We start from the raw sequence: 22,486 nt of genomic DNA on the forward strand, positions 1-22,486 counted from the left end.
TTATTTCCTTATAGTGATTTATGGTGTTAGAGAGGACTGTCTCCCTGATTTATCTAACCCAAACAGGTTAAAGGTTCTGTCTGTGTCTGTCACCCGTTCAGTGGTTTTGGTCAATTCCTGCAGGGCTGTTGTTAGTGCTTTGAATTGTTCTTTCAATTCCTGTAGTTCAGTCTGCGGATGGAGATTCCCGCTTTTGGTAATTGGTGCCGCCCCTTCATCCTCCAACTTCAACCTGGTTAGAAACTGTGTTAGCTCCTGGATGAACGTCCCCATGACGTCTTCAGCTTCTTTCTCCCCCAGCTCATCCATTTTTGCATCAATGGCAGAGAACAGTTGCCTGCGGTTGTGTGCTTTAGAAATCTGTTCTTCTGACATCTTTATATGTTCTGCTACTGTTCTCAATTTTTCACAGGTTAACTGAAGAAGCAGCTCACTAATTCTGTCCATTTGTATTTCCACATACATTACCACATAGGGCTGGTCCCCTTTAACTGGTGCAGCAGAGTTGAATTGAGGTGCTGTGCTGCTGTATTTTTCCAGACACTTTTTCTCTTCTCCCTCTACACGCTAATTCCCACTCATGATTCCTCGTACTGGCCACCAATGTTACACGCACGTTGCTAGGTTCAGATAGGTAGAGATGGGTATCATGAATTCTTTGGAATCCTGGGGGAAGCGCTACTCAGGGCAACCAGAGGCTGCAGCTTCTGTCAGGCACACAATAGATTCAATTGCTGACCAGACACATCTGACAAGAGTCTTTTTCAACAGTTTAACAGTGGAATTTAATCTGAAGCACCACCAGTGCAATTCAGGGATAGTACAGCAACAATCTTCATTACAGTACAGTCTGAGTTTCTTGAGCAACCGGCTCCAGTAACAATACAGTAGTTTCTTCATAAGGCACAGTATTACAGTCTCTTCAGTACCATAATTCATCATAGATTAGATCTCTTTGCAGCACACTTCTATGCATACACAACCACAGTTTCTTTGCTTCACAAGGACACAATAGTGCACAGCATTATTTATCCTGCATGGAGATTGAGGAGGGGGTTGTTGAGAGAGATGATCCCTGTGACACAATTCCTTCCAGTCCTTATCTTCCTGCCCGATAATACTCTGCACTTTTAGTTCAAGGAGTTTATCTGACCTGTGTTTAGTTTCTCTCGTGATCTGAATCCTGTTCAGTTGCCTTCTGTCAGATCCAGATAACACACCACCTTTCTCTTTGGCATCTATCTCTTGTGACTGTGTTCACCCCTCTAGTTGCTGAATGCTTCTGAAGCACACCACTTCCTGTCTCCTGTGCTTGTGTTATTTGTAACAGTTGGCTGGATGCTTTTGAAGCAACAGCACTACTTCTGCATGTCACACATCTCCAAAAAGCTTTTCGGCAGTGGGAAGCATGAAGTGCTCTAACATTTCCTGGTAGACCGCTTCGCTGACTTTGATCTTGATAAAACACAGTGGACCTGCATCAGCAAATGACATGGCTCCACAAACCTTGGACCTCAAGCAGCTTGGATTGTGCGCCTCTCCACTCTTCCTACAGACTCTGGAACCTTGATTGCCAAATGAAATGCAAAATTTACATTCATCTGATCTGAAAACAATACCTTGGACCACTGAGTCCAGGTCTTTTTCTCCTTGGCCCAGGTAAGACGCTTCTGGCGCTGTCTATTGGCCATGAGTGGCTTGACACAAGGAATGCCTCACTTGTGGCCCATGTCCTGGATACATCTGTGTGTGGTGGCTCTTGAAGCAATGACTCCAGCAGCAGTCCACTCCTTGTGAATCTCTCCTGAATGTTTGAATGGCCTTTTATTAACAATCCTTTCAAGGCTGCGGTTATCCCGGTTGCTTGTGTACCTTTTTCTACCACACTTTTTCCTTCCACTCAACTTTAGATTAATATTTTTGGATATAGCACTCTGTGAACAGCCAGCTTCTTTAGCAATGACCTTTTGTGGCTTACCCTCCTTGTAGAGTGTGTCAATGACTGCCTTCCGGACATCTGTCAAGTCAGCAGTCTTCCCCATGATTGTGGAGCCTACTGAAACAGAATAAGCGACCTTTTTAAATGTTTAGGAAGCCTTTGCAGGTCTTTTTTGTTAATTATTCTAATTTACTGAGATAATGAATTTTGTGTTTTCATTGGCTGTAAGCCATAATCATCAACATTAACAGAAATAAACAGTTGAAATAGATCACTCTGTTTGTAATGACTCTATATAATATATGAATTTCACTTTTTGTATTGAAGAACTTAAATAAATTAACTTTTTGATGATATTCTAATTTTGTGAGAAGCACCCGTACTTCGTGATAGTAGTAAAATTTCCTTGATATGACTTGCATTTATTTTTGAAAATATCGGAAATTTGGCGAAAATTGTGAAAATGTTGCAATTTTCAAACTTTTAATTTTTAGGCCCTTAAACCTGAGTTATATCACACAAAATAGTAAATAAATAAAATTTCTCACATGTCTACTTTACATTAACATACATTTTGAAACAAAATTGTTTAAACAAAATTTACAAAACCATTTTTTTAGGGACCACATCATATTTGAAATGACTTTGAGGGGTCTATAAGACTTTTTCTAACCCCCAAAGTGACACCATTCTAAAAACTGCACCCATCAAAGTCCTCAAAAACACATTCAAGTAGTTTATTAACCCTTCAGGTGCTTCACAGGAATTAATGGAATGTGGAAGGAAAAAATTAACATTTAACTTTTTTTTCACAAAATTGTTATTTAGACCTTATTTGTTTTTATTTTATCAAGGCCAACAGGAGAAAAAATACACCTAAAAAGACGAACACAGCTGGATCATAGGCCAGACGGCGTCCACAGTGCCTCCATCTGCCTCTTTATAGGGGTTCTATCTGAATCACGTATTTCAGAGATTTACACGGAAGCCCCAGTGTAAGCACTCAGCATAGAGTGCAGGACAAATGTGAGCTGAGACTTAATGCAATCTATGGGAGGCAGAATGAACAAATTTTATTTACTTTTTTCGCCGTTCCTTGTGCGGTATGAGTAATTATTCTTGAGTCGGTGCGATTACAGCGATACCAGATTTACATAGTTTTTTTCTGTTTGGCTGCTGTCACACTAAAAGATGCTTCTTTGCAAGTTTTTGCATTGCCATATTTTGATAGCTATAACATTTCCATATTTCGGAAAACAGTCATGTGACGGCTTGCTTTCTGCAGGACAGGTTGACATTTTTATTGGTACCATTTTCAGTCACATGACATTTTTTGATCGCTTTTTATTCTGATTTTTGGGAGGCAGAATGAACAAAAACCAACAATTCAGGATTTTTTTTCTCCTTTTTTATGCCGTTCCGCATTTGGTAAAATTGATAAGGCAGCTTTATTCTTTGGGTCAGTACAATTAGAGCAATATCACATTTATATAGTTTTTTATGTTCAGGCGCTTTTACAGAATAAAAACTATTTAAAAAAAAATTAGTATTTTTGCATCGCTATAACTTTTTTATTTTTCCGCTGATGGAGCTGTATGCTGGCTTGTCTTTTGCGGGACAGGATGATGTTTTCAGTGATATCATTTTTATTTACATTTGTCTTTTTGATCGCATTTAATTCCACTTTTTTCGGCGATCTGATGATAAAGCATCGTTTTTTGCATCGCTTTTTTTTTTATGTTGTTCACTGAAGGGGTTAACTAGTGGGACAGTTTTATAGATCAGATCATTCTGGATGTGCCGACACCAAATGTGTGTACTTTTTTTTTTCAAAAAAATATTTTTAAACTCATTTTATTGAAAAATTCCACAGGATAATGGTTACAAACAGATATTGTCATAATATAAGATCAGGGTAATCTAAACATTAACCATTCTCAGTTTAATACAATTTACATCACGTTCTCAATAATCAGAGTAAACAGAAGAAAGAGAAGAAAAAAAAACAAAAAACACCAAATAGTTTGAAATATAAGCTTCGTTGTGGAGCACTGCACTCTTTACTAAACCGGCCCATTCCTTATAAGAATTCAGTATATACAGTACAGACCAAAAGTTTGGACACGCCTTCTCATTTAAAGAATTCTCTGTATTTTCATGACTTTGAAAATTGTACATTCACACTGAAGGCATCAAAACTATGAATTAACACATGTGGAATTATATACTTAACAAAAAAGTGTGAAACAACTGAAAATATGTCTTGTATTCTAGGTTCTACAAAGTAGCCACCTTTTGCTTTGATGACTGCTTTGCACACTCTTGGCATTCTCTTGATGAGCTTCAAGAGGCTGCCACCGGAAATGGTTTTCACTTCACAGGTGTGCCCTGTCAGGTTTAATAAGTGGGATTTCTTGCCTTATAAATGGGGTTGGGACCATCATTTGTGTTGTGCAGAAGTCTGGTGGATACACAGTTGATAGTCCTACTGAATAGACTGTTTGTATTATGGCAAGAAAAAAGCAGCTAAGTAAAGAAAAACGAGTGGCCATCATTACTTGAAGAAATGAAGGTCAGTCAGTCCGAAAAAAGGGGCAAACTTTGAAAGTGTCCCCAAGTGCAGTTGCAAATACCATCAAGCGCTACAAAGAAACTGGCTCACATGAGAACCGCCCCAGGAAAGGAAGACCAAGAGTCACCTCTGCTTCTGAGGATAAGTTTATCCGAGTCACCAGCCTCAGAAATCGCAGGTTAACAGAAGCTCAGATTAGAGACCAGGTCAATGCCACACAGAGTTCTAGCAGCAGACACATCTCTTCAACAACCATTAAGAGGAGACTTTGTGCAGCAGGCCTTCATGGTAAAATAGCTGCTAGGAAACCACTGCTAAGGACAGGCAACAAGCAGAAGATACTTGTTTGGACTAAAGAACACAAGGAATGGACATTAGACCAGTGGAAATCTGTGCTTTGGTCTGATGAGTCCAAATTTGAGATCTTTGGTTCCAACCACCGTGTCTTTGTGCGATGCAGAAAAGGTGAACAGATGGACTCTACATGCCTGGTTCCCACAGTGAAGCATTGAGGAGGAGGTGTGATGGTGTGGGGGTGCTTTGCTGGTGACACTGTTGGGGATTTATTCAAAATTGAAGGCATACTGAACCAGCATGGCTACCACAGCAACTTGCAGCGGCATGCTATTCCATCCGGTTTGCGTTTAGTTGGACCATCATTTATTTTTCAACAGGACAATGACCCCAAACACACCTCCAGGCTGTATAAGGGCTATTTGACCAAGAAGGAGAGTGATGGGGTGCTACGCCAGATGACCTGGCCTCCACAGTCACCAGACCTGAACCCAATCGAGACGGTTTGGGGTGAGCTGGACCGCAGAGTGAAGGCAAAAGGGCCAACAAATGCTAAGCATCTCTGGAAACTCCTTCAAGATTGTTGGAAGACCATTTCCGGTGACTACCTCTTGAAGCTCATCAAGAGAATGCCAAGAGTGTGCAAAGCAGTCATCAAAGCAAAAGGTGGCTACTTTGAAGAACCTAGAATATAAGACATATTTTCAGTTTTTTCACACTTTTATGTTAAGTATATAATTCCACATGTGTTAATTCATAGTTGTAGCGTCGGCATCCCTGCCCCCTGCTAGGCAGGGACGCCGTTCCCCTCACCTCTCCGCTCCGTGCCCGGCGGCTTCCTCCCGCTCTGCTGGCAGCGTGCACTGCTTTCCGGCCTCTGTGCTTAGGGCGCGCGCGCGCTCCCCCTCTCTTAAAGGGGCCGTGCGCACCGTCCTAAGGAGTCCCCGGCCAATGGCCGGAGGACCTCATCATATATAAGGCACCTCCTCCAAAATGGAGGTGCCCGAGCAATGTTGTTGCAAAGCCTTTCAACTCTGCTTCAGCCCTCAGGTCTCGATACCAGTTACCTGCCAGTTACCTGCCAGTCACCTGCCAGATTCCTGCCTGTTTCTTATCTATCTGCGGTCCGACAGTCTGCCTACCAGCCCAGCCAGTCTGTCTATGGATCAGTCTGCCCGCTCACCTGGGAGCGCTCACCTACTACCTGTCTGCTAGCCTACCTGGAGGCTCCGCCGTCACGTGCTGTGACCACCTGCCTGTCCAGAGACTCTCGCCCGCTCACCTGGGATCGCTCACCTGCTACCTGCCTGTTAGCCTACCTGGAGGCTCTGCCGTCACCTGCCGTGACCACCTGCCTGTCCAGAGACTCTTGCCCGCTCACCTGGGAGCGCTCACCTGCTACCTGCCTGCTAGCCTACCTGGAGGCTCTGCCGTCACTTGCCGTGACCACCCGCCTGTCAAGAGACTGTCCCCGTCACTTGCCGTGACCTCCTGCCCTTCTACCCAGAGACTGTCCCCGTCACTTGCCGTGACCTCCTGCCCTTCTACCCAGAGACTGTCCCCGTCACTAGCCGTGACTACCTGCCCGCCTTCCCTGGGAGCCACCCGCTTCCTTACAAGGACTGCCCCCTTGTATAGTTGCTCAGAGGTTCCTCCTCCCAGACCCGTTACAGTTTGCTCGGGCCATGGAACCCGGTGGCACCCAAACTCCCTCGCTCTCGGACCTATGCCATGAACTGTCCCGTCAGAGGTCCCAACAGGAGTCCATCCTGAGCCACCTGTGGAATGTCAACTCTCGCCTGGACACTCTGACTGCTCCACCAGCAACCACCGCTAGTGTCATGACTCGCAACCCGGCAGCGCTGCTGCCCACCAATACCATGGCATCCTGCCCCGGTCCCCAGCTTTCTGCACCTCCTCGCTTCGGAGGCGACCCCGCTCAAGCTCGGGGCTTCATAAACCAGTGCACCCTGCACTTTGAACTCCTGGCCCACCAGTTTATCTCCGACTGAGCCAAAGTGGCATTCATCATGTCCCATCTCACTGGGGAGGCACTGGCATGGCTTAACCCTCTGTGGGAGAGAGGGGATCCCCTGGTGTCCGACCTGTCGTCTTTCCTCACTGCTTTCCGAAGGGTCTTCGATGAACCGGGATGAAAGACCTCATCTGCCTCCTCTTTGCTACGTCTCCGCCAAGGGAGTCTCACCGTGGGCCAATATGCCATACAGTTCTGCACCCTCGCTTCTGAACTTGCCTGGGATAATGAGGCCCTGGTGTCCGTCTTCTGGGAGGGCCTTTCCGGTCGGATTAAAGATGAGCTCGCCGGTCGGGACATTCCTACCACCCTGGATGACCTGGTGTCTCTGGATACCCGGATTGACATTCGGTTTCAAGAACGTACCAAAGAGACCACCCGTGAGAGAAGGTTTCCCCGCCTAGCTCCTACTTTCCAGAAACCTGTCTCCTCTTCTGTCACTCCCCGGGCGCACTCACCCGAGTCCATGCAGATCGACCAGACCAAGTTGGTCAAATCTCGCCAAGAGTCACGCCGAGCCGAGGGGAGCTGCTTCTATTGTGGCAGTAAGGAGCACCTGATTCGTTCCTGCCCGGAGAGGCCGGGAAACTCCAGTGTCTAGGACCGCTCGGAGAGGTCACCCTAGACAAAAATAAGTCCTCTCCAACCCTGACTTTGTCTGTATCTATCTCCTGGGGAGAGAACCGTCACTTTGAACTCGCCCACCTGAACTCTGGATCAGCTAGAAACCTCATCTCTCAGTCCCTGGTTGAGAAATACCGTATTCCCACCAAGTCTCTGGCTGAACCTTTGTCAGTCGCCTCCGTGGATGGAAGACTCCTTCCGGTGACCATCCTGCTCGTCACGGAACCCATAACCCTGCAGGTGGGAATGCTGCACTCTGAGGTAATCTTCCATGTGTTGTCCGGACTCTCCCACTCACTATTGCTAGGTCTACCTTTGCTCCAGACACATGAACCCGAGTTGAACTGGCATTCCGTTGAAGTACTCCAGTGGGGGCCGGCCTGCCATAAGACCTGCCTGGTTCCGGTTCGTCCCGTTCGTCCTCCTCCTATCCCAGCTAATTTACCCGGTCTTCCGGCTCCTTACTGGCCCTATACTGACGTCTTCGGTAAGAAGGAAGCAGAGACATTGCCACCTCATAGGCCATATGATTGCCCGATCGACCTGGTACCCGGCGCCACTCCACCCCGTGGGCGTATTTATCCGTTGTCTGTGGCAGAAACACGGGCCATGTCTGAGTACCTACAGGAGAATCTGGCCAGGGGATTCATCCGGAAGTCTACTTCCCCGGCTGGAGCCGGATTCTTCTTTGTCAAAAAAAAAGATGTCTCGCTTCGCCCCTGTATTGACTATAGAGGACTCAATCAGATCACGGTTAAAAAGAAATACCCCCTTCTGCTCATCTCTGAGTTATTTGATCGCCTTAAAGGCGCCAGGATCTTTTCCAAGCTGGATCTACGTGGAGCATATAACCTGGTCCGTATCCGTCAGGGAGACGAGTGGAAAACAGCATTTAATACCCGGGACGGACACTATGAGTACCGTGTGATGCCCTTCAGTCTCTGCAATGCTCCCGCCGTCTTCTAAGAACTGGTCAACGACATCTTCCATGACCTTCTTTACTCCTGCGTGGTGGTATACCTGGACGACATCTTGGTCTTCTCTCCAGATCTTCCCACACACCGGAGGGATGTTCGTCAGGTCCTGCTTAGGCTCAGGCAGAACCACCTCTATGCTAAACATGAGAAGTGCCTTTTTGAGCAGACCTCTCTTCCATTCCTGGGCTATGTTATCTCCCAGACAGGCTTGCGAATGGATCCCGAGAAGCTCTCTGCTGTCCTAAAGTGGCCCCGCCCGGAGGGCTTGAAGGCGATACAGCGATTCCTGGGCTTCGCTAATTACTATCGTCTCTTCATTCCTCACTTCTCGTCACGGACTGCGCCCATATCTGCGCTCACCCGTAAGGGAGCAAATCCCAAGGTATGGTTATCCGAAGCTGAGGAGGCCTTCCTTTCCCTGAAACAAGCCTTCTCCTCTGCCCCTGTGCTGCACCGTCCGGACTGCAACAAACTGTTCTACCTGGAGGTTGATGCCTCCTCCTCTGGAGCCGGAGCGGTGCTCACCCAAAAGTCTTCCTCCGGGAGGATGGTAACCTGCGGCTTTTTCTCTAAAATCTTCTCCTCCTCTGAGCGCAATTACTCCATAGGAGACCGAGAACTGCTAGCCGTTAAATTGGCGCTGGAGGAGTGGCGTTACCTGCTTGAAGGGGCTCTATACCCGGTGATCATCTACACGGATCACAAGAACCTGGCATATCTCCAAAATGCCCAGAGACTTAATCCACGTCAGGCCCGGTGGTCTTTGTTTTTTGCCCGCTTCGATTTCATCCTTCATTTCCGCCCGGCGGACAAAAATGTCAAAGCTGATGCCTTGTCCCGATCCTTCCTGTCCTCCGACCAAGAGGAGGAGCCTATGCACATTATCGACCCCTCCAAGGTGATGAATGTGGCCCCCTTGGATTTGACTCGTCTTCCACCCGGCAAGACATTCGTGGCGCCTCCAGATCGTGAGAGGGTTCTTCGCTGGGGTCATTCTTCTAAACTAGCTGGCCATGCCAGCCAAAAAAAGACCTTCCTACTCATTTCCCGGCATTACTGGTGGTCTACCCTGCGTAAGGATGTGGTAGACTTCGTCTCTGCCTGTTCATCTTGTGGCCGCAACAAAGTTCCCAGACACTTACCAGCTGGTCATCTCCTGCCGCTTCCCATACCTGTTGCCCCGTGGCAACACATCGCTATGGATTTCATTACCGATCTTCCTGTCTCTGCCGAGTGTACTGTCATTTGGGTGGTCGCGGACCGCTTCTCTAAAATGGCCCACTCCATTCCCCTGCCTGGTCTTCCGTCTGCACCTGAGCTGGCTAAGGACTTTATCCGCCATATCTTCCGTCTCCATGGCCTACCCCTCCACATCGTGTCGGATCGAGGGGTTCAGTTTACCTCACGCTTCTGGAGAGCCACATGTAAACTGCTGGACATCACCCTGGACTTCTCCTCCGCTTACCACCCTCAGTCCAATTGTCAAGTGGAGCGGATCAATCAGATCCTTACCAGCTATCTCCGGCACTTTGTTAATGCCCACCATTCTGATTGGGTGGACCTCCTTCCTTGGGCCGAGTTCTCTTATAATAACCACGAGAGCGAATCCTCTTCCAAGTCCCCGTTCTTTATTGTCTATGGCCAGCACCCCCGGATTCCGTTTCCCGTCTCCGCCTCTGTGGACAACCCTGCCGCGCAGTCTCTTGTCAGCGAGTTTTCTACCATTTGGGAGAGTACTAGGTCTGCACTTCTTCAGTCCTCCGAGCGGATGAAGCGATATTCTGATAAGAGATGTCTGGATCCGCCTCAATTCCGTCCGGGAGACAAGGTTTGGCTCTCTTCCAAACATGTACGGCTCAAGATACCCTCCTACAAGTTAGGTCCTCGCTTCATCGGTCCTTTTGAAATCCTCAGGCAAATTAATCCAGTGGCCTACAAATTAAAACTCCCGGCCACCTTACGGATTCCCAACTCCTTCCATGTATCTCTCCTCAAACCCGTTGTCTTTAACTCTTTTTCCAACAATCCAGGTACTCCTCCTGCTCCGGTTTCCGCTGAAGACGTCTTTGAGGTAGAGAGTATTCTGGCCACTAAGAGGGTAAGAGGAAAGACCTTTTTTTTGGTAGATTGGAAGGGGTTTGGTCCTGAGGAGAGAACATGGGAGCCCCGGGAGAACATCCATGCCCCTCTCATCCTTGCTAAATTTCTCTCTGGCCTAAAAAAGGGGGGGCCTAAAGGGGGGGTACTGTAGCGTCGGCGTCCCTGCCCCCTGCTAGGCAGGGACGCCGTTCCCCTCACCTCTCCGTGCCCGGCGGCTTCCTCCCACTCTGCTGGCAGCGCACGCTGCTTCCCGGCCACTGTGCTTAGGGCGCGCATGAGCGCGCGCTCCCCCTCTCTTAAAGGGGCCGCGCACGCCGTCCTAAGGAGTCCCCGGCCAATGGCCGGAGGACCTCACCATATATAAGGCACCTCCTCCAAAATGAAGGTGCCCGAGCAATGTTGTTGCAAAGCCTTTCAACTCTGCTTCAGCCCTCAGGTCTCGTTACCAGTTACCTGCCAGTTACCTGCCAGTCACCTGCCAGATTCCTGCCTGTTTCTTATCTATCTGTGGTCTGACAGTCTGCCTACCAGCCCAGCCAGTCTGTCTATGGATCAGTCTGCCCGCTCACCTGGGAGCACTCACCTACTACCTGTCTGCTAGCCTACCTGGAGGCTCCGCCGTCACGTGCTGTGACCACCTGCCTGTCCAGAGACTCTTGCCCGCTCTCCTGGAAGCGCTCACTTGCTACCTGCCTGTTAGCCTACCTGGAGGCTCCGCCGTCACGTGCTGTGACCATCTGCCTGTCCAGAGACTCTCGCCCGCTCACCTGGGAGCGCTCACCTGCTACCTGCCTGTTAGCCTACCTGGAGGCTCTGCCGTCACCTGCCGTGACCACCTGCCTGTCCAGAGACTCTTGCCCGCTCACCTGGGAGCGCTCACCTGCTACCTGTCTGCTAGCCTACCTGGAGGCTCTGCCGTCACGTGCCGTGACCTCCGGCCAGTCCAGAGACTCTTGCCCGCTCACCTGGGAGCGACCACCTGCTACCTGCCTGCTAGCCTACCTGGAGGCTCTGCCGTCACTTGCCGTGACCACCCGCCTGTCAAGAGACTGTCCCCGTCACTTGCCGTGACCTCCTGCCCTTCTACCCAGAGACTGTCCCCGTCACTTGCCGTGACCTCCTGCCCTTCTACCCAGAGACTGTCCCCGTCACCTGCCGTGTCCTCCTGCCCTTCTACGCAGAGACTGCCCCGTCATTAGCCGTGACTACCTGCCCGCCTTCCCTGGGAGCCACCCGCTTCCTTACAAGGACTGCCCCCTTGTATAGTTGCTCAGAGGTTCCACCTCCCAGACCCGTTACAATAGTTTTGATGCCTTCAGTGTGAATGTACAATTTTCATAGTCATGAAAATACAGAAAAATCTTTAAATGAGAAGGTGTGTCCAAACTTTTGGTCTGTACTGTATATCAATTACAGTTGCAATAAAGGTACACTCTTACAGCCCATATGTATCATATATTGTTTCCCATGCACTCAAAAGGGCATATATCAGGACTCATAACGTGAGATTAGCGAAGTCATGGCACCAGGGGACAAGTGTGTTAAGGGCGAATTACACCATCTTTCCCATATCCTTTGGAATTTCTGGGGACATCCCCTATTCCTATATACTATATTTTCATACGGTATTGTATCATTCACTAGTTTTTTCCATTGGTTGATAGTAGGAGATTTCCCTCCCATCCATCTTAGTGCTATTGGTTTCCTGGCCATAAATATAGCCTCCCGAAGGAATATCCAATCATAGTGTGTCCACATTTCCTCGTCCACAATACCCAAGACACAAAACTCTGGACTAGTCAATTGGCATTATCCATTCCAGTGTAGTTATCACTTCACCCCAATATCTTCGTATTATCCCACAACTCCAAATAAGATGCCAGAAATCTGCTCCTGATTCCCCACATCTATGGCATTCATCAGATGCCATTTTATCAAATCTATGCATTCTCACTGGGGTCAGGTAAGATTGATGTAGTATATATAATTGAATTAATTTATTATTGGCGGCTCGTGACGCCACCATATGTGCTTCCATTGCATCATTCCACTGATCATCAGTTATAGAAGGGATTAATTGCCGCCATTTACTCTCAACAACAAGTTAGGTAGAAGTAATTTTAGAATTCAGTAGAAAGGTATATAGAGAAGATACCACGCCTGTGGGTCCTTGAGTTTTTAGTACTCCTATTAATGGGTATTTAGTTATTCACCTCCTAGGATGTAGGAATTGGTGTGTTATGGCAGGCCTCATTTGTAGATATCTGTAGAAATCCCTATGAGGGATTCCATACTTTATACGAATTTGATCAAATGACAATAAAATTTCGTTTTCAAAAATCTGATTAAGTGTTGTTTTTCCATATTGCTTCCAGAAGATTGTGTCCTGTAGGTTTTTAAGCTGAGGAAATTCAGGATTATCCCGTATTCGGGTTTCTCCCATTTGATCAGTAAACCCCACGATACACCTACTCTCACGCCATACCTGCATCGCTAGGCCATGTGCAAATAAGAAGCCCTGTGGTGGTCTGTAAGAGCCTTCTAATATAGCCCATGGTGTATTCTCATTTAATAAATGTATAAGATGCGCTTCTGCATTGGTTAGTTTATCACTGCTTATCCAACACTTCAAATATCGTATCTGACCAGCAAAATAATAGAGAAATAGGTCAGGCATCGCGCTACCCCCTTGATCCTTGGGTCTCTGCAGAGATCCAATACTTAATTTGGGCCTTGCTGAGCCCCATATAAATCGCCATAAATCGCCATCATGCCATGCAGTTTGAGAAAAAATTCTTTGGGGATTTTAATGGAAGAATGTTCTAGTACATACAGACATTTTGGAAGGATGATCATTTTAATTACGTTAATTCTTCCCGCCACAGACAATGGAAGTTGGGACCAACTTTCACATTTTTTCCTCATCACTTCCTTTATGGGGTACACATTATCCTTCAGGTCCATAATTGGATTTTGATTAATTATAATGCCTAAATATTTGGATTTTTGTACTACCTGTAATCCAAAAAATAACGGTTCGGTTATCTATATATACAGTGGGTACGGAAAGTATTCAGACCCCTTTAAATATTTTACTCTTTGTTTCATTGCAGCCATTTGGTAAATTCTAAAAAGTTCATTTTTTTCTCATTAAAGTATACTCTGCACCCCATCTTGACTGAAAAAAACAGAAATGTAGAAATTTTTGCAGATTTATTAAAAAAGAAAAACTGAAATATCACATGGTCATAAATATTCAGACCCTTTGCTCAGACACTCATATTTAAGTCACATGCTGTCCATTTCCTTGTGATCCTCCTTGAGATGGTTCTACTCCTTCATTGGAGTCCAGCTGTGTTTAATTAAACTGATAGGACTTGATTTGGAAAAGCACACACCTGTCTATATAAGATCTCACAGCTCACAGTGCATGTCAGACCAAATGAGAATCATGAGCTCAAAGGAACTGCCCAAGGAGCTCAGAGACAGAATTGCGGCAAGGCACAGATCTTGCCAAGGTTACAAAATAATTTCTGCATTACTCAAGGTTCCTAAGAGTACAGTGGCCTCCATAATCCTTAAATGGAAGAAGTTTGGAACCACCAGTGGTCTTCGTAGATCTGGCCGTCTAGCTAAACTGAGCAATCGTGGGAAAAGAGCCTTGGCGAGATAGGTAAAGAAGAACCCCAAGATCACTGTGGCTGAGCTCCAGAGATGCAGTAGGGAGATGGGAGAAAGTTCCACAAAGTCAACTATCACTGCAGCCCTCCACCAGTCGGGCCTTTATGGCAGAGTGACCCGAAGGAAGCCTCTCCTCACTGCAAGACATTTGAAAGCCCGCATAGAGTTTGCTCAAAAACACATGAAGGACTCCCAGACTATGAGAAATAAGATTCTCTGGTCTGATGAGACGAAGATGGAACTTTTTCGTGATAATTCTAAGCGGTACGTGTGGAGAAAAACAGGCACTGCTCATTACCTGTCCAATACAATCCCAACAGTGAATCATGGTGGTGGCAGCATCATGCTATGGGGGTGTTTTTCAGCTGCAGGGAAAGGACGACTGGTTGCAATTGAAGGAAACATAAATGCGGCCATGTAGAGATATCCTGGATGAAAACCTCTTCCAGAGTGCTCTGGACCTCAGACTTGGCCGAAGGTTTACCTTCCAACAAGACATTGACCCTAAGCACACAGCTAAAATAACAAAGGAGTGACTTCAGAACAACTCTGTGACCATTCTTGACTGGCCCAGCCAGAGCCCTGACCTAAACCCAATTGAGCATCTCTGGAGAGACCTGAAAATGGCTGTCCACCAGCATTCACCATCCAAACTGACAGAACTGGAGAGGATCTGCAAGGAAGAATGGCAGTTGATCCCCAAATCCATATGTAAAAAACTTGTAGCATCATTCCCAAGAAGACTCATGGCTGTACTAGCTCAAAAGGGTGCTTCTACTCAATACTGAGCAAAGGGTCTGAATACTTATGACCATGTGTTATTTCAGTTTTTCTTTTTTAATAAATTTGCAAACATTTCTACATTTCTGTTTTTTTTCAGTCAAGATGGGGTGCAGAGTGTACTTTAATGAGAAAAAAAATGAACTTTTTAGAATTTAGAAAATGGCTGCAATGAAATAAAGAGTGAAAAATGTAAAGGGGTCTGAATACTTTCCGTACCCACGGGTTGTGGGCGGGGTTATCCCCCATCGCGTCACACCCGGCATCCACCGCGCGCTCTCTCAATGAATGGGCGCACAGTGGATGCCAGGTGAGACGGGATGGGGGATAACCACGCCCACAACCTGTCACTCACCGTGGAACGCGGAACAGGAGACCCCTGGCTGCAGCCGCAAATAGTCGTGATGTAAGCGGAAGCAAGAGCCGGCTGCAGCCTGGGGTCACATGCTGCCTGTGCGCGGTCAGCAATATCGCCACCCACAGGCAGTATTGGCTACATGAGGTATTTACGAAATTCATTAGGGGCCCCGGGGGGATACATTGGGGGGTTCATTTAAACTAGTAGACAACCCCCTTAAGCCCCGCTTCGCTGATTGGTCAAGCCCGGCCGGCCGCGACTAATCAGCGATATTGGTGCGCAATTTAAACCCCGCTTTGTGGATTGGTCGCGCCCGGTCGGCCGTGACCAATCAGAGATATTGGCACAGAATTTAACCCCCAGTCACAGCGCGACGTAGTTCACTCATGTTTACTAAACAAGTTCTGTCAGTCACAGTGTGATGTAGTTTAGTCACATTTAATGTATATATTTTACCCGGAAAATCCTGTGTATTCATTGCATTATTCTTAAATCTTCATAAATAAACTACATACATATCCTAGAATACACTGTTGAGGGAGGGCAGCAATGACCCTTCACGGTTGACCAAGTGAGTGTCAAATTATTATGTTACAAGGTTGACTGCAATCAGGAAACCAGACGGAGATAAAGCTCTGTATGGGAGGATTTGAGAATCTCTAACCCCGTTTATTTCTACTTAGCATTATATATTGTTTTGAGTATATCAATAGCCAATTACCTACAGCCATACTACAGGCTTGAACCAATGTTAGAACAATTATTACGGAAACACACATATGGTCATATTATCGTTAGTTCGGTGCATGATGGAAAGTTACAAGGTTACACATCCCGGCTCAGACTAGTTAGATAACAGGAGCAGGGTGTCTCATAGAATGTTCTTGAGAGAAAAAGTGCTTGTGAGAAAATTGCGTGTGAAGCAGGATAAAAGAATGAAAGAATGTATATAGTAATAATAACATGATTTTAGGAGCAAGCTTCAAAAATGGAGTAGCGATAGCAGGAATATCAATATGTCCTTTACAACCCGATGCGTTAGAATCTGGCCACCATCTAGTGCAATTGACCTTATTACTGTAATTACTTTGGGGAATTATCAGGACTTAAAATCAATTGGAGCAAATCTGTGGTTATGCCACTTATAGATAAGACAGCTGACTTCTCACATTTCCTGCACTGTCTCCATCTATTCCCAACCTGCACAAATACTAATATCAGCCCCCAGCTGAATACCTAGCCTTTACTATTAAAATGGGGGACCCCCAAAAAAAATGATGTGGGGTCCCCCTAATTTAATAGCTAGCAAAGGCTAGGCAGACAGCTGGGGGCTGATATTAATAGCCCAGGAAGGGTGCCATCAATATTGGCCCCCTCCCAGGCTAGAAACACCAGCCGTCAGCCGCCCCAGAAATGGCGCATCCATAGGATGCGCCAATTCTGGCACTTAGCCTCGCTCTTCCCACTGCCCTGTAGTGGTGGCAGTGGGGTAATAGGGTTGGGGTTGATGTCAGCTTATAATGCCAGCTGACATCAAGCCCAGGTTAGTAATGGAGAGGCGTCTATAAGACACCCCCATTATTAACCCCATAGTCAAAGTTAAAAAAAACACAAACACCCAGAATAAAGTCCTTTAATTGAAATAAAGACACATTCCTTTAATGTTCTTTATTATACCCTACTTACCGTATCGCCCATTCCAGCTGAAGCCAATGTCTTCTGCAATAAAAGTAAAATAATAAACCAACCTCATCCTTACCTTTCCATGGTTCCCAGGACAGCTTCAGCTCTGCTACATTGACATGACAGGCTGGATCGTAGCAGAACGCTGCCATCCAGCTTGCCATGCCGCAGACACTGAGAAGCTCCTCAGTGAAGCTCCTCAGTGTTTCGCTGTGACGGCATCCAGATGAGCCGAGTTCATGTCCAATGAACTCAGCTCACCTCATGCACGTCACTGACAGCGTGGGAGAATTCTCCTGCGCAAGCGGTGCCGGCAAATGACGTCACCGCTTGAGCAGGAGAATTCTTCCATGCTGGGATGTAATTGAGATGACAGGCTGGATCGCAGCAGAGCGCTACCATCCCACTTGTCATCCTTCAGAGACACTGCAGAGCGCAAGTATGGTAGGTAAGTATAGTTTAATTTAGAACATTAAAGAATTGTGTGTTTATTTCAATTAAAGGACTTTATTCTGTGTGTTTGTGTTTTTTTTAAATACTTTACTAGAAATTCATGGCGGTCATGTCTAATATTGGCGTGACCCCATGAATTTCAGGCTTAGGGCCAGCTGATAATACCAAGCTGGCCCTAACCCCTTTATTACCCAGTGAGCCACCGCACCAGGGCCATGGATGAGTTGGGTACAGCGCGAGAAGATGGCGCTTCTATAAACGCGCCATTTTCTGGGGTGGCTGCGGACTGCAATTCACAGTGGGGGGGGGGCCCAGAAAGCTTGGGCCACCCTGCGCTGCGGATTCCAGCCCCCAGCTGCTTAGTTGTACCTGGTTGGACTCAAAAATAGGGCGAAGCCCCATGTCAATTTTTTTTTAATTATTTCATGAAATTCGAAATTTCATGAGAGTCGAACACCGCTCATCTCTAGCCCCCACTTCTCCATATTGTCCCCAAAGCTCTCACCTCTCCATACTGTCCTGCCATGCTCCCATCTTTACATACTGTTCCCCCACTTCTCCATACTGTGCCCTCACTTCTCCATATTGTCCCACACACTCTCACCTCTCCATACTGTCCCCCCATGCTCCCATCTCTACGTACTGTTCCCCTTTTCTCCATACAATCCCCTCACATTCCCACTTCTCCATATGGCCCCCACTCGCTCCAAATTATCCATCCTGTTCCCCCATTTCTCAATATTGTCCCCTACGCTCCAACCTCATCATACTGTCCCCCCATTCTTCCTATTGTAAACCCACTTCTCTATATGGTCCACTCATGCTCCCATTTCGCCATATGGTCCCCCCAGCTTTCCATAATGTCCCTCACTTCTCTATATGGTCACTTCCCCCACAGTCCCACTTCTTAATATGCTCCTAATTCTCCATCCTGTTCCCCCATATTGTCCCCTACGCTCCCACCTCTCTATACTGTCCCTGCATTTCTTCATATTGAACACCCATTTCTCCATAATGTCCCCCACTTCTCCAAATGGTCCCCCACTCTTCCATATTGACCCCCATGCTCCCTCCTCTCCATATTGTCCCACCACTTCTCCATCTAGTCTTCCCACCCCCACGCTGCATCCTCTCATAATTTTCCACACTGCCCCATATGCAGACAAGATGCATCCTTTGCCGCTCTGTGGCTCAGTGATCTGACAGCAGCAGAGTGATGAGGTCAGCAGTGTGCAACCTCATCACTCCACTGTATGTCGGGCCGGGGAGATGATGAGCACTCCCATCCTCCCAGGGCTGCAGTGTTGGTCAGATGTATTCACGTCTAAGAGACGTGAATACATCTGAGCAGTGAGCACAGGTAAGCCGAGCTGTTGTTGCTTTGCTTTAGTATATCGGTGTAGCGTAACTCCCGGTGGGTGCCCCGTGCTGGCCCCCCCTAAGCACGGGGCCCGGGCGACCGCACCCTCTGCCCCCCTGGTAGCTACGCTACTGGTCCAACCATACACATGATGACACACTGATAGTAAAAACGGACTCATGGACTTTACAGTGATGGTAAAATCAGAAATAGGTACCATACACTTTTGACATACTGATCCAAAACACTACTGGTAAAAACAGACGCATGGACCACACACTTTTGACACACTGATCTAAAACTCTGATGACACCAGTACCATTTTTTCACGGACGTATTAATGAGGCCTAAGAGGCATAGTCAATAGTGTGAAAGTGGTTGAACAGAGGGAAGAAGCTCAGCACAGAACAGTGATATTGTTGAAAAAAGTAATAAAACATGAAAAAAATATATGTATATACTAGGTATCACTGTAAACTTTTTTACCAAATAAACAAAGTTGATATGTCAACCATGGTCACTAGTGAATTCTGAACAAAATAAATAAAGTGCTTCCAGAATTTCATTTTTTTGTTTTATTTGTTGATTTTGTCAACCAAAACAAAAAAGGATAAAAAACTATAATTAACCATGATTTGACATCACTATAATCTTATTGACCCATAGAAAAAAAATATTTTTTTGTGCCGCATGGTGAAGGATGTAGAATTAAAAAATTATGGAATTGCTGTTTTTTAAATGAATAAGTGGTACTTGGCTATAATGTGCCAAAATAAAACTTATGTAAAAAAAACAAATCCTTCCACCACAATGTTGATGGAAAAACAGTTTTTAACTCCTTCCAGACATGATTAATTTCCATTTTTCCTCCCATTCTTTCAAGGGCCATAACTTTTTTCTTTAACATTCAGTTGCATAAGGGATTAATAAATCTGTACTATGAGAGGAAGCAGATTCATAACGGATTTATCTAAAAAACATATCATACAAAAAAATTGATAAATCCCCTATTTTTGTATCATGGTACACATTGTTAGTTTTTGTATATGTTGTTTTTAAAACTGTCACGTGATATATGAGCTTAAAAGGGGTTGCCAGGGACTTTAACATTGATGGGCTATCATTAGGGTAGGTCATCAATGTCGGATCCGATTGGACACTCAGCACCCCTGCCGATCAGCTGTACCCGGTGTCGATCAAAACTGTTCAGGTAGGGAGCTACAAAGCACAGGTCTACTGAAAGAACAGTGGCCACAGCCGGGTTCTGCACATACACCCTCATTGATTTGAATAGGGGCAGATGTGCAGTACAAGCCGCGGCCACTATACAGTCGACGGTGCTGCATTGTACAGATAAGGCCAACACTGGGATCAGCTGATCGTCGGGTGTGCTGAGTGTCGCACCCCCACCAATTAGACATTGATGACCTATCCTATCCATTGTTATTGCCTCCTTTGATGGCCAGCCACAGGCTGGGTTCAATGGAGCTTCATGATGGCACATAGAGGGCTCTTCAACAGACTCCCAGCTACCATAGCAACCCATTTTTTACTTATTATTTATATTTTATTTCTTTTATCATAATTTGCTATCGCTATTGTGCTATATCTTTGAAAGTATGAGTTTGATTAGCTGGTTCATTTAGTCTGTGGCTGGTAAGGAGAATAGGTGTGAACATAGTCAGAATTTCCAGGTGCAGGCGGAAGGAGGTGCTGGCCCCATGGAACACGTATAGAGAAACTTCAACGCACACAAATGCAATTACTTTATTACCACATGAGGGCAAAACAGAAATATGTTCAGACTTTTATAGGTGCAGGAATAGAAGCGACATATTATGTTTCAGACAAGACACTGGCGAGGGAGCGACTGTGTGACAAAGATACGGGACTGGATCAGCATTATTAAATGATTTCATTATCAACTTCAGGTCTGCTTGTGTTGTGCTTTAGAAGCCAGTCAGCAAGCCATATCTGTAACAAAAAAAATGTCAACTTTGGATAATTACTGCTTAAATGTGCTAACCGTTTACACATTGTTTACATTACATTACACATGTGTAATCTGATCGGGCAGTCTTCAGTTCTATGGATTTAAAAAGGGAGTAATCAAAACAATGGGAATATTGATTATGTAGATAAGGAACCTTGGGGGTGGGGGACTATACATTATATAATGCATAACGCATAGTGACCCATCCCCAAGGTTTTTTATCTATCACATTTGACACATAAACAATGTGCATGTGAGGGTGATAGTATAGAAAAGACCTGTCTAATGATCCATTACTATGAAAAAAAATCCACTCATAAAAAAAATAGATATATCTCATACGTGGGGGATCAGGTTCCCAGCTAGCCCCCATTATTCTCCTTTACTGGAATTATGTGGCCTATCAGAATTGTTGACCTTTTCTAAAAGGCTACACATTATTGATTTTTTTCTGTTTTCATTTCGCAAAGCATCTTCTTTATGGCTTTCTTTCTGTCCCGAATAACTGTAGGCGCTATATTTACTAGCCAACTTAGATTTTCTCTAGGCTTTTTTTTCAATTATCATATATGCTTTACTGTGAAACGGATGTGAAACATTTTGATAATATTGATATATTTATTTCTGGTGGGCACAGTTTAATTTGTAAACAGTAAAAACGGCACTTCCAATACAAGAAATAGGTGTGAACAGGTACTCACTAGGAGAAGCTACCTCCATATACAATTAACAAATAAAGTAGCACTCTGTAAGGCTAAGTATGTAAACATGAAGTGTGAAAATGTTGCTTTGGCCCCAAGTTTTCAATTTTCAGAAGGGATAATAGTAGAAAATGAATGGTGCAATTTGCTATGCAAATTCTCCTGAGTGCGCCAATACCCCATGTGTGGTGGAAAACTACTTTTGAGGCACAATGCAAAGCTCAGAAGGGAAGGAGCACCATATTGTAGTGCAGATTTTGCTGGACTGGTTTGAGCGTGCCATGTCACATTGGCAGAGTCCCTGAGGTGCCAGAACAGCAGAACCCCCTATAAGTGACCTCATTTTACAAACTACACCTCTCAATGAATTTGTGACACCCCAGGGGTCTGGTTGCCACAGTAACGTAATGTTATGTCTGAGAGCAGGTGGGAGGTCCTTTGGTCAGGGATCCTGGGCATGCCACACCTCCTGCCCAGTCTTGGGAGGGGAAGAACTTCCCCTGTATAAACCCGGGGCTGAGGCAGGGAGAGTCAGACAAGGAGAGTAGAAGAAGAGAAGAAGTAGAGACAGCATAGGAAGAAACAGCAGTTACAAGGAGTCAGGGGCTGGCAGCTGCAGAGTTCGCCCTGACTAAGAAGACTTTTTACCGGACCCGGAGTCCGAGGCTGTGGGGACTAATTCCTGCCCAGCAGCAGAATCCGTCAGGCAGGGGATTTCAGGTCCTCTGGCCCAGAAGCCCGAAGGCACGGTCACACGCGTGGGACCAGCACCGCCATCGTGGAGCGGAAGCCATTAGAAGGCCCCGAGTCACCGGCCATACGGGTGAGCACCACACGGTACACTCAGGGACGTGGGCTACTTACATCAGCTCCTAGCAAGGTAGCCAGAAGAGTACAGTCAGTTTGGGAGGCCTACAACTCCGCCTGGCCAGGGGA

General features: G+C 46.1%; 1 protein-coding gene across 2 annotated transcripts in view; it reads right to left on the bottom strand.

Annotated features, from left to right (window-relative positions):
* Nucleotides 1-20,609: 20,609 nt before the first annotated feature.
* The window catches only part of NME5 (NME/NM23 family member 5), a 315,360-nt gene continuing 313,483 nt past the window's right edge, over nucleotides 20,610-22,486 (bottom strand). For both annotated transcript variants that reach the window (XM_073649499.1, XM_073649500.1), the window contains exon 6: nucleotides 20,610-20,830. In XM_073649499.1, coding sequence (XP_073505600.1) covers nucleotides 20,762-20,830 — 69 coding nt within the window. In that variant the 3' untranslated portion in view covers nucleotides 20,610-20,761. The remainder of the gene's footprint in view (nucleotides 20,831-22,486) is intronic.

Source organism: Phyllobates terribilis, unplaced genomic scaffold, assembly GCF_046119375.1.
Source record: "Phyllobates terribilis strain yellow unplaced genomic scaffold, ASM4611937v1 Scaffold_10__3_contigs__length_209671492, whole genome shotgun sequence".
In the NCBI taxonomy this organism is placed as follows: domain Eukaryota; kingdom Metazoa; phylum Chordata; class Amphibia; order Anura; family Dendrobatidae; genus Phyllobates; species Phyllobates terribilis.